Consider the following 16,440-nt stretch of genomic DNA (forward strand, 5'->3'; position numbering starts at 1 on the left):
AATCCAAAGGGTATTTACAAATACATTAAGGACAAAAGGGTAACTAGGGAGAGAATAGGGCTCCTCAACGATCAGCAAGGCGGCCTTTGTGTGGAGCTGCAGAAAATGGGGGAGATACTAAATGAGTATTTTGCATCAGTATTTACTGTGGAAAAAGATATGCAAGGTATAGAATGTAGGGAAATAGATGGTGATACCATGCAAAATGTCCATATTACAGAGAAGGAAGTGCTGGATGTCTTGAAATGCACAAAGGCGAATAAATCCCCAGGACCTGATCAGGTGTGCCCTAGAACTTTGTGGGAAGCCAGATAAATGATTGCTGGGCCTCTTGCTGAGATATTTGTATCATCGATAGTCACAGGTGAGGTACCGGAAGACTGGAAGTTGGCAAACGTGGTGCCACTGTTTAAGAAGTTTTGTAATGGCAAGCCAGGGAACTATAGACCGGCGAGCCTGACGTCGGTGGTGGGCAAGTTGTTGGAGGGAATCCTGAGGGACAGGATGTACATGTATTTGGAAAAGCAAGGACTGATTAGGGATGGTCAGCATGGCTTTGTATGTGGGAAATCATGTCTCACAAACTTGATTGAGGTTTTTGAAGAAGTAACAAAGAGGATTGATGAGGGCAGAGCAGTAGATGTGATCTATATGGACTTCAGTAAGGCATTCGACAAGGTTGCCCATGGGAGACTGATTGGCAAGGTTAGATCTCATGGAATACAGGGAGAACTAGCCATTTGGATACAGAACTGCCTTAAAGATAGACAGAGGTTGGTGGTGGGAGGGTTGTTTTTCAGACTGGAGGCCTGTGACCAGTGGAGTGCTGCAATGATGGGTGTTGGGTCCTCTACTTTTTATCATTTATATAAATGATTTGGATGGGAGCATAAGAGGAACAGTTAGTAAGTTTGCAGATGACACCAAAATTGGAGGTGCAGTGGACAGCGAAGAAGGTTACCTCAGATTACAACAGGATCGGGACCAGATGGGCCAATGGGCTGAGAAGTGGCAGATGGAGTTTAATTCAGATAAATGCGTGGTGCTGCATTTTGGGAAAGCAAGTCTTAGCAGGACTTATACACTTCATGGTAAGGTCCTAGGGGAATGTTGTTAAACCTTGGAGAGACCTTGGAGTGCAGGTTCATAGCTCCTTGAAAGTGGAGTCGCAGGCAGATAGGATAGTGAAGAAGGTGTTTGGTATGCTTTCTTTTATTGATCAGAGTATTCAGGACATGTTTTGGCAGGTCATGTTGCAGCTGTACAGAACATTAGTTAAGCCACTGTTGGAATATTGCATACAGTTCTGGTCTCCTTCCTATTGCAAAGATGTTGTGAAACTTGAAAGGGTTCAGAAAAGATTTACAAGGATGTTGCCAGGGTTGGAGGATTTGAACTGTAGGGAGAGGCTGAATAGGCTAGGGGTATTTTCCCTGGAGTGACGGAAGTTGAGGGGTGACCTTATAAATGGTTTACAAAATTGAGGGGCATGGATAGGATAAATAGACAAAGTCTTTTCCCTGGGGTCTGGGTGTCCAGAACTAGAGGGCATAGGTTTAGGGTGAGAGGGGAAAGATATTAAAGAGACATAAGGGAGAGCTTTTTCACACACAGGGTGGTAGGGGTATGGAATGAGCTGCCAGAGGAAATGGTGGAGGCTGGTACAATTGCAACATTGAAGAGGCATTTGGATGGGTATAAGAATAGGAAGGGTTTGGAGGGATATGGGCCGGGTGCTGGCAGGTGGGACTAGATTGGTTTGGGATATCTGGTCGGCATGGACGGGTTGGACCGAAGGGTCTGTTTCCATGCTGTACATCTCTATAACTCTAAATCAAATTAGTAGATGCTGGAGATCCAAAACAACCAAAATCAGAAATTGTTCGAGAAACTCAGCAGGTCTGTTAGTATCTGTGGAGACAAAAGTAGTTAATGTTTTGAGTCCTTCTGCAGAAGTGTACAGAAAGACTTGTTTTTTTTAATTCACTTATTGATGTTTAATTTAAGAATGCATTTTTCAAGGATGCAGTTACAATGTAAAGCGCAAAATTATTGTTAAAAGCTTATATGCTCTTGTCGCCTATCAAGAAATGTCAGTTATTGTGCTACTAGGATTTCACCCCTTCATTTGCCAACTGACTGAATTGTTTTGCACAGAATTAAAATTTTTGTATCTGAAAAATGCTGCACAGTCCTGATGAGAATTGTTGGTATTCTGAAATTATTATTTATATACATTGAACACAGCATGACGTTTTCTATTTTACTTCAATCGTGCAACATTTTTTTAATTCAATTTTCGACACTGGCTTCTCTTAAATTTTACTAATTCATACTATAGAGCTGTAACCACTGAATACAAGATTAAGAATGCTAAACCTTGTCATCTTGCAATGTTGCAACTTGGCAAATGGAGGACTTGCATCTCTGCAATCAAATCCAGTTTTGAGTGTTCCTTTCAACTGCACTGTTTGTTTTCCTCCTTGATTCTTCATATAGCATTTTGTTTGCTTTATAAACTGTTGTCAAAAAAATTGAGTTCAGATTTGAAGTCTGTGATGAGGAGAAATTGTTTGTCTTGGAATACCAGTGGTGATAGGTGCCAGAGTAGATCTCTTAAGTAGTAGTTATTTTTAAGATTTGTAGCAAGTTTGATTTGTGTGGAACTGTAGCAGTGACTATTTTTGACCAGGTACTCTGAAACAGTCAGTGGGAATTTCATCCAGTTGTATTAGTGGTGGCTGGAAAATGTATAACTACAGGCCTGTTATCTTAAAAATCTTTGGCAGGAAAGTTTCAGTGCTTTTAAGGAAAAATACACTACCATGTTTTATTTCAAAGGAAATAAGTTAGATGCAACCAGCATAGATTTAAAAGGGATTAAATATCCTTGATAAATCTCAATTCTGTTGAGGCAGATGGGGAAATGCAGTAGATGTAATGTGCATGATTGACAAAATAAAATTTGAGATGACTAGAGAAAATTAGGGAATTAGGGAAGAATAGTATGCTGGATTTAAAAAGAAATTGAGTGTCATGGATGGTTTTCCACCAAACAATGGAATTGTATAATATCATAGTATTTGAATCTGGGGCCACTTTCATGCAATGTACATAAGCCTAGAAAAAAAATTGCCCATGATCGCAAAATGAGAAGGATATACATTTCTTTTGGAAGTGGAGATTTTGAGATTGAGGAGTAAATTAAATCATGGATTAGCATTTGGTGTCAGTAATGGGAAGTATTGCATTGTGAAGAAAATATAATAGTAAGTATACTCAGAACGCAAATTGCTGTGGAAGGCCAAAAAGCATTATGGTCCAGGTTCAGAATTTTACCAGACTCACCTCATGTTGATGATGATTAAAGCAAGTTATAGAAGTTTAGTTTTTCGTACAACAGATAACATCCATGCAGAGATTGGAATGATAATGATTGAAATGTTAATTTTGAAATGGAACAGTTTGTCTAGAAGATAGTGTATATGCACAATTACAAATGAGACATTGTTCTAAATTGTACTAAATGAATGGTGAAAATCAAATATCTTATGTGCAAAATTAAATATGATTGACTGAGAACATGGGAAGATTAAATGGTTGGAAAACAATTTTGTTTCCAAGAATGATACCTGGACATCAGGGGTTAGGTTGTGAGGAGAGATTATACAAATTTGGCCTATTTTCTCTAGAATTTAGAAGGTTGAGGGGTAATCTGATCGAACTCCTCAAAATATTTATAGGAAAAGATTAAGTGGACAAACAGCTTCCACTAGTTGGAGATTCTCGAACTAGAGGACGTTGAGAATTGGGGCCAGACTGTTCAGATGAGATATTAGCAAGCACATCTACGCATAAGGGAGCTCGATATTTGGAACTCTCTTCCACAAACAGTAGTGGATGCTGTAATAGTTGTTAGTTTTAAATCTCAGATAGGTAAATGTTTGTTAAGCAAAGGTATTAAGGTTTATGAGCCAAAGACAGTTCTATGGAGGTAGGCCATAGATCTGCAGTGATCTCATTGAATGGTGAAACAGTTTTGAAAAGTTGGAATCGCCTACTGCTATTCCTATGTTCCTAATTATTCGGTTAACAATTAAAGTTAAAACTGTGTCAGCCTTCAAGATATGATTGGATCTGTGGATGAAGGAAAATAGTTTAAAAGGAAATAAGAAAAGTGGTATTAATCATTTTCATTACACTGAACCACTGTGCATTGCTTAGACCAAATGGACCGATTGTTGCAGCTTCAGTGTATTTATCAAAAAAGTAGCTTGTAACTAAATGGAAGAAAATAATATTCATTTCCCTCCTATTTTGGAGAATTACTGAATGACTTGCTGTCAATACCATTAGGGCCATTCACAAGGTGGACTGTGACATTTCATCCTCCAGCTTCTGATATTTTGCAATGTTTCCCACTACATTATAGTTGAGATTGACAATTCAGCAACAGGTGTATCTGTTTGTCTAATGCACAGCCCCTCCAATACACTGATGCCACTTGCTTTTTCCTAACCTGCTGGTAAATAACACCTACTTCAAATTGTTATACTGACTTGAATAGATATGTCAGACAATTGCACACTTTGACCGTTTGTTTTGTGGAGCATAAGACCACAACATTCCTATTAGTTCCCATGTGTGGTTTCCCTCAAAAGATGGGAATGGGCTATTATCTTAAAATGCTGCAATATTTGTACTGATGATGAATTACTGAACTTTGAGCTTACAATGAAGGAACATTTGAGTCTATGCAACTCTGAATAGGGAGAGACTTCGGCAAATTGGTAGCATTTGTGACCCAGTTCCCTTAGCTGTCAGTGATGGAGATAATTATGCTAGAAATTGTTTGTGAAATAATCTTAGTGCATTGCTGCAATGAATTCTGGCAATAATTAAAATTGTATAGTCGATGGAGTGACTCTTGAGTGCCAAATACACTGACACAGTGGATTCATTTACTCAGAATATTGTCTTGTTATGTTAGGGATACAATTTTCCAGACCAGTGATGATTGTTTCATTGCACTTATGGCTGCACCCTTGCAGATGAGTGAAAGATTTGGTGCTTCAAGAGGTGAATTGCTCATCATCGTGCCTTTTGTTAGCAATGATTATTGCCATTTTGGTGTCATGATTATTAAATGGTATTTATCTGGAAAACTTGGAAGCTGGAAGGTTGTACACTTCAACAGGAAGAATAAACAAGCTGAATATTATTAAAATGGAACAGGACTGCAGAAAGCTGCAGCACAGAGGAATTTGGGATCCTTGCTATAAAACAATTGAGAAGACAAATGGAAAGTTAGTCTACATTTCAAAGGGAAAGGAGTGTAAAAAGGGAAACCTTACTAAAACTATGCAAGGCAAAAGTTGAACGACGTGTGTGGAAGTTTGGTCCCCAGGTGGAATGATAAGTGGTCCAGGTAACTTTCTCTAGATTGATCCTGGATACGGAGGGATTTTCATTTGGGCAGAAGTTGAGTAGGTTGGGCATATAATGACTAGAATTTAGAAGAAGGAAAGATGATCTTTTTGAGAGGATTCTTAGGGTGCTTGTCAGAGTAAATGCAGGGAGGTTGTTCCCTTACTTGGGAGAATCTTGGACCATAGGGCATAATGTCATAATCAAAATAAGGAGTTTAGGACAGAGGTGAGGATGGACTTCTTCTGAGGATAGGGAATTTGTCAGATTCTTTACCTGACAGGACTGTCGAGATGGTGTTTTTAATTCTATTCAAGGCTATGATAAACATTTTTAGTCAGCAAGGCAATTCACAGTTATGGGAGAAGGCAGTACAGTGAAGTTGAATATTGTCAGATCAGCGATGATCGCTTTGAATGGCAGAGCAGCCTCAATGGGCCAAATGGTTGACGTCAGAACCTACATCTTGTGGTCTTATAATCTCGGGGATACTGTCCAGGTTTGCTGGCATAGATTTCATTGTCAAATAGTCTGATGGGTCAGAGCACTTTAGGGAATATTTCTGGACACCCGCACCAATCGACCCCACTGCCCTGTGGCCCAACATTTCAATTCCCCCTCCCACTCTACCGAGGACATGCAGGTCTTGCGCCTTCTCCACTGCCACTCCCTCACCACCCGATGCCTGGAGGAAGAACACCTCCTCTTCCGCCTCGGGACACTTGAATCCCAGGACATTAACGTGGACCCCCCCCACCTTACCCCAATTCCAAACTTCCAGCTCAGCGCCGCCCTCCTAACCTGTCCTACCTGCCAATCTTCCTTCCCACCTATCCGCTCTACCCTCCTCTCTGACCTATCACCTTTCTCCCCATCTCCATCCACCTATTGTACTCTTGGCTACCTTCTCCCCAGCCCCACCCCCCTCCCATTTATCTCTCCACCCCGCAGGCTCCCTGCTTTCATTCCTGATGAAGGGCTTTTGCCCAAAATGTTGATTTTCCTGCTCCTCAGATGCTGCCTGACCTGCTGTGCTTTTCCTGCACCATTCTAATCAAGACTAAAATTAGCATACAATCCCCTGCTCCATGACAGAGTAGAGATTTGGCTTTACTGATTGCCCTAGTTAAGAAAGAAAAGGGTTCCTCTATGTTGGATGTCTTGGTATTGTATTCAACATTACCTCAGTGTCACACTTTATTCACATTCTTGCTCCCATGTCTGGATCAAAGCTATATCCAGCATGGCACTGCACAGTATTGGTAGAACCTAAAATGAGCAAGTTACTAGTGTGCAGGTGTTGTTTATCATTTCTTTACTCTTTTAATAATTATCAGGGACTGTTGTGGTACAGTGGTACTGTCCCTACTCCTGAACTAAGAGACCCATGCTTCTAGAATAGCTTCCCCAGCAAGGCATTCATTCTCATGCACAGAGTTCCAGAATTACCAATTGGATGTCATCTCAGAATCTTGAGTGTCATATTAGGGTAAAGCAACTTGTCAGGGCATTTGCCTGCTTGCTTTCAGGATGGGACCATTGTAACATCCAATTATGTGCCAGGTATCAATATCTAAATTGAAAATATTATTTTAAAATGACAGAATTTATATTTTAAATATTGAAACAAACAGTATTTTTTGGAAAGGTCCCAAAAAATCATGTTTCTAACTGTGACCTGCAGAATGAAATGTAATATGTTTTATTTGTTTTATATTTTAGTTTCCTTGTGCACAAAGGTGAAGAAACCAAGTGCTGGGAATAGACGTCTTTCAATTTTGGGCTGTCAGTTTCAGTTCTTTCCAGATAGCGATGGGTTCTTCCAGCCTCCGATAAGCAGGCCATATTGCATCGGGGAGTTGATGGCTAAAGTTCTTTCTGCTAGGCTATTTATCCAGAGACCCTGGTAATGTTCTGGGTCTCCGCTTCAAATCCTGCCATGAAATCAATAAATGTTTGGAATTAGGAGGCTAATGATGATCATGAGTTGTCATGAGTTGATTGTCTGGAAAAACCCATCTGGTTCACTAATGTCCTTTAGGAAAAGAAAGTCCTGTCCTTGCCTGGTCTGGCCTGGATGTGACTTCAGACTCTCAACAGTGTGGTTATGTTTAACTGCCATTTGGGCAGTTAGGGATGGGTAATAAATTCTGGCCTGGCCAGTGATGACTATGTCCCATGAATGAATGGAAAAAATAACTTTTCCTTTCTCCCATATTAAATGAGTACTGTTCTTGGACTGATATTTGGATTTTACTTTTGCTCGACAAGTTAAAACTCAGTTAATGTCATTTGACTCAAATTCTATAGAGTCAGCAGAAAGGAGGCTCATATCTCATCAAACAATTGTGATGATAGTGAAATAGTCTTTTTGATCAACTATAATTGCCTTGTTCCTCCCTTGCTACTTTTTTCATAAATACTTTATACTGAGGCATCAGAGAGAAGTGCTAAGCAGAAGCCAGGCTCTGTTACTCTACCTGCATCAACTATATAAATGTAGGGAAATTATTATGTTAAAAACGTTACATAAATGCAAGTGTTTGAACTCAAGCTCTTGTACATGCTGATATACTTTACATTTCATCTTTGAAGTATGCTCATAATTGCTGTTTTCTGCTCACTCTCTTGACCTCTGGGGTTCAACTTATCCATTATTGGAAACAATTTTTCCCTACCTATTTTAAAACCATCATGATTTTCAGCATTTCTTGACCTTCTCTAAGGTGAGCAACCCCAGCTTCTCCAACCTATCTTTGTTGAGAAAGTCTCTCACTCCTGGAATTATTCTTGCAAACCTTTTGTGCGTCCTCCAAAGTTTCCATATCTTCCCTAAAGATCAGTGCCCAGAATTGAACACTACTCTAGTTGAGTCTGAACCAGTGTTCAATAATGGTTCAACATTACTTACATATGGATTAGTGGTGCTGGAAGAGCACAGCAGTTCAGGCAGCATCCAACAAGCAACGAAATCGACGTTTCGGGCAATTGCAAACTGCAAACGTTCTATGAATAATCCTTCCAACACTATCCAGGCAATATGCCTTAAACCTACCTGAGGAGCAACTATTCTGTCTGTGTGTGGATCTGAAACTGAATCAGTGACTGAGTACTGGCATACCGACGTGGAATTAAGTGCAAACCGCACTCCTAAACTTCACTATTTTCTTTCGACAGTTAGATCCTATTTGAATTCAAATTTAAATATCAACAGTCGTAATTGATGTACTTCAATTATCATTTTGATGTGCAATGAAAAAGTCTTTGTTTTGCAATCTAGTTTATGATTTGATTTTTAAACTGGTAGGTTTGGATACGTTGTTGTTAGATTGTTTAAAGAATTACTTTTTGAATGTTAAACTGACATAGTGACTATGCCAGTAATTCATCAGGAGAAAGCATTGCCAACATCATTTTTTTTATCTTTTAGCTGTGCTTGTGCAATACTGAAGGTTATGTTTGAAGAACTTTGAATTTAAGCATTTTTTTTCAAATGTTTGTAATCTGTACTGAGAAAAGTGCATTCTGAATTGGAAATGTTTGAAGTTTACATTTTCTTAATTACCACACGACAGTATCAATCCTTAGTAATCACTGTTAAATCTGAACTTCACTTTGCTTGTGTTGCAGAAACTGGTCCTGTCATGGCATATAGCCCAAGACCTCATCAACGTGATGAGGATTTTGAAGGTGCCCCTTGGAATTGTAACAGCTGCACCTTTCTGAACCATCCAGCACTGAATCGCTGTGAACAGTGTGAAATGCCGAGGTACACCTGAACTGGAGTGGGCTTGCATTTGCCAACGAGCAGGATCCTGCACCTTTAGGGGCCGCAATGGAACTGAACATGTGTAAACCATTTGTCAGGCCTTAGTGAAGATGCCAATTCAAATCTGCTGCATATTGAAAGTCAGCTAAATTCACAATGCAATCATAGCTGTCTACATCACAGTAGGAATGCTAAACTGTAATCAGCATCTCGTCACAGTGATGTTTCATTATGTAATGCACTCAGTAAACATTCAGCTGCCCATGAAGATGGTCTTCAGTGAAGCTGACCACAGTTAGCCCTCCTAGGTCTGTGGATCATAAGTTGGGATGATGTTTTGTTACCCTACCTTTGTAGGGTATCTATCCACAGGATGAAATTGGTTGCCTAAATGAAAGTCTATCTGTAAAAAATGATGTAAATCATGAAGGATTCTGGTTGCTTTCAGTTGAGGTGGATTGTCCCTTGTGCTGCATCTGTTAACTGTTGGCATATTTACTCAGTCTTACAGGCAAAAGGGACTGCCGTGACACTACATTAGGGTAAAAGACTTGAGTTACTAGTAATTGCTGCTTACTTCAGGGTAAATGCAATCTTTACACAAATCAATTATATATTAAATTTATGAGACTGTCACAATGGACAGATGATGAGGTATTGCCTTTTGTGTGTTCTAAAATTACAATCATAATCAACAATCCCTTTTGCTTGTACTGTGTCCTTTGAACTACATCACTGACACTGGTTAATAATTGAGTCTTTGCAGATCAGAACAATGCTGCATGCTCTTATTAGGGAGATGATTTTAGGCTGTGGGCCTGTTCATTTGATTTTAAAAGTCATGTGTGCCCATGTGTGCTTTTTAATTTCTTTTTTAACAAAGCTTCCTCTAGCCCTTGCTCTGTAACTGTACAGCAAACCTATGCCAAAGGCAAGTATTCCACAATATGCTCAAGACTCACCCACCCTTTTTTGTGAGGATTTGTTCTGCTACTTAAGCAATTCCTGAGCTTCCACTCTATAAAGAAATCATCTTGTTTACAGCACAGAAGATATGTTTTGTATGTCTTCTTCCCCATGCAGCTGCATTTAGTAATCAATAGCTCTTTAATAAGAGTGAGTTTGCACATCACTAAGAAACCAGCCTGTAATAAAATTTGCTAAATGCAGCCTGAAAATAAATGGTCGCACACTGCAAATGTAAAAGAGAACTGTTGGAATTTTGTTTCATTCGCAAAAGAATGAAACTTGCTGGACCCACAAATCAAAGTTCATTATGAACTTGCTGGTACTTGTATGCATACAATGTTAAACTGTATTATTAAAGGTGATGTTTAGTTTCAATGCTTCAGGTTGCTATAACTATAATAAAGTACTTGTTCTTTGTGAAATCACACTTTGTTGGGTCTGGACAGCTGAATGAGAAAATTTGTGAGTGAATTGGATGTTTGTGTTCCTACACATGAGGCGCCTATCTTTCTTTGTATGGTCTGCTCTCTACAATTGAAATAATTGTTTAATGTATGATCTTGTCTGAAGTTTTAGCTGGAGGCAAAAATGTGCAAAGGCAATAAAGAGTGCATGTATGGTACATATATGAACATTCTGGTGGCCACAATATTTTACAAATAAAATCACTAAGTGAAGAGAAAATAACTTACTTGGTTTTACTTGGGAAGCAGTGAAAGCATTAAACGTTTATTTTTAGTTTATTTTCAAGTCATTTGTTCCAGTCTACCTGAAGCAACAAATGAAAATATTTTATAAGGTTTATTCATTTCTAATGTTGGTTTGATATGGTGGAAAACTTCAAACCTCATCATTGCTTTTTAAAATGCAGGTACTATAAAAGTTGGTATGCGATTAACAATTTTCAGTATTGTAGGTTAATACATTACTTTTCCAAGAAGTTATCTATGTTGTGGAAATGTGGGAAATTAGGGTGAAGAACTGTACATGAATAATACGAGTGGGCATGGGCTTTTGCAAGTAAAGAAGAAACTTAGGTCTGATATCTGAAGTCTTCAGAAATACTGATCAAGAAGTGGAATGCAGATTGAGTACTTCCCCAAAACTCCTTGTTTTCCCTTCAGTAATCAAATCAATCTCAAGATTTTATCTGGAATAACTGTGACTTCCATCATTTTAGGAAAGTAACCTGCTAGATTTTTAATGATGCCCAATTCATCATCTTGCAATATGATTGTATCCAGCCTTAAGTCACTAGAGTCAATATTTGCAGCAAAGGGTTTAATGAAATCAAGGATGGACAACACCTGGTTCCTTTGTTAGAATTGTTTTCAGCTTCACAAAAGTTGCCTGGCACTCAGTTGACCATTTTGCATGTTTTTCAACAAATCCGTTTTGGTCACATGTATTGTGCTGAGATTTGGCACAAATATTCAGTAGAATCCGCACGTTGACAAAAAATCTTATGTTTCCCATTCATCCTCGACTTTGACTATCCGTGGCAGCATATGCTTTTGCCCTAAGATGTGTCCTAGTTCAGTTCCTGTGCTTTTGTGAATTCACTCCTGGCAAGTTTTATTACCAGGTCAGCTAACTGTAACTGTTGGAATAAAGGTTCCAGTTGTGTTACGTGTTCTTCTGAGGTGTTGTTAGATATCAATACATTATTCAAGTAAACCACACGATCAGGAACACTAATTGCAGCATGATTCATGAGTCCTTGGAAAGTAGCTGGAAGGTTTTAAATTGGAATTACGTTCTTAACATTGGTGTGACAAAAGCAGATATCTGCTTAGCATTCAATGCAAATGGTCCTTACTGTTGTATCCATCAAATGCATCAGTTTTAGGATTGTAGTGCCTTATTGCTTATTGTCAACACAATCTTCCAAATGAGGAATTGGATACAAATCAGTTTTTGGTAACACATTTACAGAGGAACCTGGATTATCTGGCATTTGATTATCTGAATTTCGGATTATCTGGACAAGATTGCAAGGCCCCGATGCTTGGCTAAACTGTGTTACTTGGCATTCTATTATCTGAACAAAATACTCCCCGACCCTGTCATTCGGATAATTGAGGTTCCTCTGTACTACTTCATGTATGCATAATCTAGTTGACCCATCAAGTACAGAACTTAGTATTATGTAAGGCCATAAGATAGCAGAGCAGAATTGGACCATTCAGCCCATCAAATCTGCTCTGCCATTAGGTCATGGCTGATATGTTATTTCTGATAATGTGTTGCTGGAAAAGCACAGCAGGTCAGGCAGCATCCAAGGAGCAGGAGAATCGACGTTTCGGGCATGAGCCCTTCTTCAGGAATGAGGAAAGTGTGTCCAGCAGGCTACGATAAAACGTAGGGAGGAGGGACTTGGGGGAGGGGCACTGGAAATGCGATAGGTGGAACGAGGTCAAGGTGAGGGTGATAGGCCGGAGTGGGGGTGGGGGCGGGGGCGGAGAGGTCAGGAAGAAGATTGCAGGTTAGGAAGGTGGTGCTGAGTTTGAGGGATTTGACTGAGACAAGGTGGGGAAAGGGGAAATGAGGAAACTGGAGAAATCTGAGTTCATCCCTTGTGGTTGGAGGGTTCCTACGCGGAAGATGAGGCGCTCTTCCTCCAGCCCTCGTCTTGCTATGGTCTGGCGATGGAGGAGTCCAAGGACCTGCATCTCCTTGCCCCTCCGTGACTCCCTCGTCAAGTCCACACCCCCCCCACCAACACAACCTCCACTCCCGGCACCTTCCCCTGCAACCACAAGAAATGCAAAATCTGCGCCCTTACTTCCCTCCAAGGCCCCAAGGGATCCTTCCATATCCGCCACAAATTCACCTGCACCTCCACACACATCATTTACTGCATCCGCTGCACCCGGTGCGGCCTCCTCTATATTGGGGAGACAGGCTGCCTACTTGCGGAACGTTTCAGAGAACACCTCTGGGACACCCGGACCAACTAACCCAACCACCCCGTGGCTCAACACTTCAACTCCCCCTCCCAATCCACCAAGGTCATGCAGGTCCTTGGACTCCTCCATCGCCAGACCCATCCAAATGCTTCTTAAATGTTGCAATTGTACCAGCCTCCACCACATCCTCTGGCAGCCCATTCCGTACACGTACCACCCTCTGCATGAAAAAGTTGCTCCTTAGGTCTCTTTTATATCTTTCCCCTCTCACCCTAAACCTATACCCTCTAGTTCTGGACTCCCCCACCCCAGGAAAAGACTTTGTCTATTTATTCTATCCATGCTCCTCATAATTTTGTAAACCTCTATAAGGTCACCCCTCAGCCTCCGAAGCTCCTGGGAAAAAAGCCCCAGCCTGTTTAACCTCTCCCTGTCGCTCAGATCCTCCAACGCTGGCAACATCCTTGTAAATCTTTTCTGACCCCTTTCAAGTTTCACAACATCTTTCCAAGAGGAAGGAGACCAGAATTGCACGCAATATTCCAACAGTGGCCCAACCAATATCCTGTACAGCTGCAACATGACCTCCCAACCTCTGTACTCAATACTCTGACTAATAAAGGAAAGCATACCAAACGCCTTCTTCACTATCCTATCTGCCTGCGACTCCACTTTCAAGGAGCAATGAACCTGCACTCCAAGGTCTCTGTGTTCAGCACTCCCTAGGACCTTATCATTAATTGTATAAGTCCTGCTAAGATTTGCTTTCCCAAACCTCGCATTTATCTGAATTAAACTCCATCTGCCACTTCTCAGCCCATTGGCCCATCTGGTCCAGATCCTGTTGTAATCTGAGGTAACCGTCTTCGCTGTCCACTACACCTCCAATTTTGGTGTTATCTACAAACTTACTAACTGTACCTCTTATGCTCGCATCCAAATCATTTATGTAAGTGACAAAAAGTAGAGGGCCCAGCACCAATTCTTGTGGCATTCCACTGTTCACAGGCCTCCAGTCTTAAAAACAACCCTCCACCACTACCCTCTGTCTTCTACCTTTGAGCCAGTTCTGTATCCAAATGGCTAGTTCTCCCTGTATTCCATGAGATCGAACCTTGCTAATCAGTCTCCCATGGGAACCTTGTTGAACGCCTTACTGAAGTCCATTTAGATCACATCTACTGCTCTGCCCTCATCAATCTTCTTTGTTACTTCTTCAAAACACTCAATCAAGTTTGTGAGACATGATTTCAGCGGTCCGGGACATTCAGCCTTGGACCCTCAGGACAAGCAACAATTCTGAGTGGCTGAGCAGTTCGGTATCCATGGGAATGGCCTCAGCTGAGACCTTGGCTTCATGTCACACTACAGATGACCCCATTGCATGATTTTCTCTCTCTCTCTCGCACACACGCTCACTCTCTCTCTCACACACACATTCCTAGGTACTCTCACCCATACAGACCCTCCCATTCTCACAAGTTCTCTCTCATATGCATGCGCGCACACACTCCCAGCATTCTCACCAATACACACACCCTCTTAAACATACTCCCCCTCTCACTCTCGCACGCACCTAACCAAGCTTACACACACACATGCACACTCAATCTGTCACCCCTAAATGCGCACACGCACAATTTATGGGGTGAATTTGTTTTTGCAGAATTACATTTTATTTTGCTCAAAACTTGAATGAATCCATATAAAACTCTGTATAACTATAGAGAGGGTTCCTCAGTCTGACGTAGCATTGGGAGTCAAGATTAGAGTGGTGGTGTAAAAGCACGGCAGGTCAGACAGCATCCGAGAAGCAGGAAAGTCAACGTTTCAGGCAAAAGTCCTTCATCAGCATTGGGACACAGACAGACTTCACACCTATTGTTTAAAAAGCTGAGCTATCTTGATAAAGTAATTTTTAAAAAAAGTTCTGACATTAACATATCAAAAAACAGCATATCCCATGAGAAAAGATTAACGTATTAATCACACCTCCATGAAGCTGGACTCCTTTGGCTATAAATTCAGTGAGCATGATCTTATATTCCGCAACCACCTGATGAAGGAGCAGTGCTCCGAAAGCTAGTGCTTCCAAATCAGCCTGTTGGACTATAACCTGTTGTTGTGTGCTTTTTAACTTTATTCGCTTCTGTCATTTTCATAATGTTTACCTTTGGTCTCCTAGTTAAAACTTGAGTTTAATCTGTGGTATTTTCACTCTGGCTTCCTTTATGGAGTCATTTTTAGGAATCCCACAAAGTCCCATGGTCTTATCACCTAATATGGTTTGAAGGAATACCTGAGACCGAACAAAATGTGAGAACAGGTGATGGATGTCTTAAGAATTAATTGGGTTTGATTTGATTGCACAAAGGGAGGTAATAACCAATGGGCAGGGTGAATTTTATTGAATGTGGCTAATTGAAATAAAATTCTTGCATGAAAGTGTGAACTTGAGGCCTGTTTAAATACAGGTGTCTTTTAGAGTATGGCAATGGGCTTCTCTCACACTATCCAGCATTCTGAACAAAAGTGTCCCACTGGAAACACTTGAATCTCTGATTTTCACTTCCATTCTTAATCCTACTTTCTGGTCTGAGGAAGAATTATCAGGGAATTCTCATCTGTCCCTTCTTTACATTAGTTGCTTGCCTTCCTTTTACTCTCCTATCTTCTATCCTTTTTGGCTGTATGGGGGTTATAGAAAGAAGATTTAATTTTTGTTTCAGCTTATAATTGTCAGCCGTATCTGCCTGGCCAGCAATTGCAACCTTCTAATTACTAGAGGGAATACATTTAAAGTTTATTTAAGAAAATAATTTCCCAAAGAGGTTCATATGTGGCTTTAATCCTGAATACATGTATCAAATGTTCAAAATTACTTTTGTTTACCCATTCAAATTCAATGTAAACCTTCCCAGGCTATTCGCTTAAGTTTTAAAACTTTTGTCTATATATTTTAGGAACTAACTTGTACACACCTAGGATTTTTTTTATTGTATCACAATCCATACAAATCTCTTCTGACAGTGATAGCTAAATCTCATGTTCTACCTAATCTTCATGGGCAGTGTCCAGCTTACATTCAGCCACTCCATATGTTTGACTATTTTTTCAACCTTTCCGCAGGTTTTTGACTTATGGATAGATGTTTTTCCTCATCCTGACCCTGCTGTGCGTCTGAGGTGTCATTTTTTCAAAAGTTCACCTTTTTAAACAAGGTTTTTTTTCTTGCCTGAAATGCTTTTTCTTTTTTTCTCAAGTTCCAACTTCATGCATGCTCTCCCTTTTCCCTTCTGTCATGAGTTCTTTTTCCTTTTATTTCTCTTCTTCTGTTCATGTGTTTTTTAAAAGACAAATTCATCA

The 16,440-nt window shown here is 40.3% G+C and overlaps 1 protein-coding gene across 5 annotated transcripts in view; it reads left to right on the forward strand.

Annotated features, from left to right (window-relative positions):
• tab3 (TGF-beta activated kinase 1 (MAP3K7) binding protein 3) overlaps nt 1-10,852 on the forward strand; it is a 128,547-nt gene extending 117,695 nt beyond the window's left edge. For all 5 annotated transcript variants that reach the window (XM_072585015.1, XM_072585014.1, XM_072585016.1 and 2 more), the window contains one exon: nt 9,058-10,852. In XM_072585015.1, the coding sequence (XP_072441116.1) occupies nt 9,058-9,206 (149 nt within the window). In that variant the 3' untranslated portion in view covers nt 9,207-10,852. The remainder of the gene's footprint in view (nt 1-9,057) is intronic.
• The last annotated feature ends 5,588 nt before the right edge of the window (nt 10,853-16,440 follow it).

The sequence above is a fragment of the Chiloscyllium punctatum genome, chromosome 15, assembly GCF_047496795.1.
Source record: "Chiloscyllium punctatum isolate Juve2018m chromosome 15, sChiPun1.3, whole genome shotgun sequence".
In the NCBI taxonomy this organism is placed as follows: domain Eukaryota; kingdom Metazoa; phylum Chordata; class Chondrichthyes; order Orectolobiformes; family Hemiscylliidae; genus Chiloscyllium; species Chiloscyllium punctatum.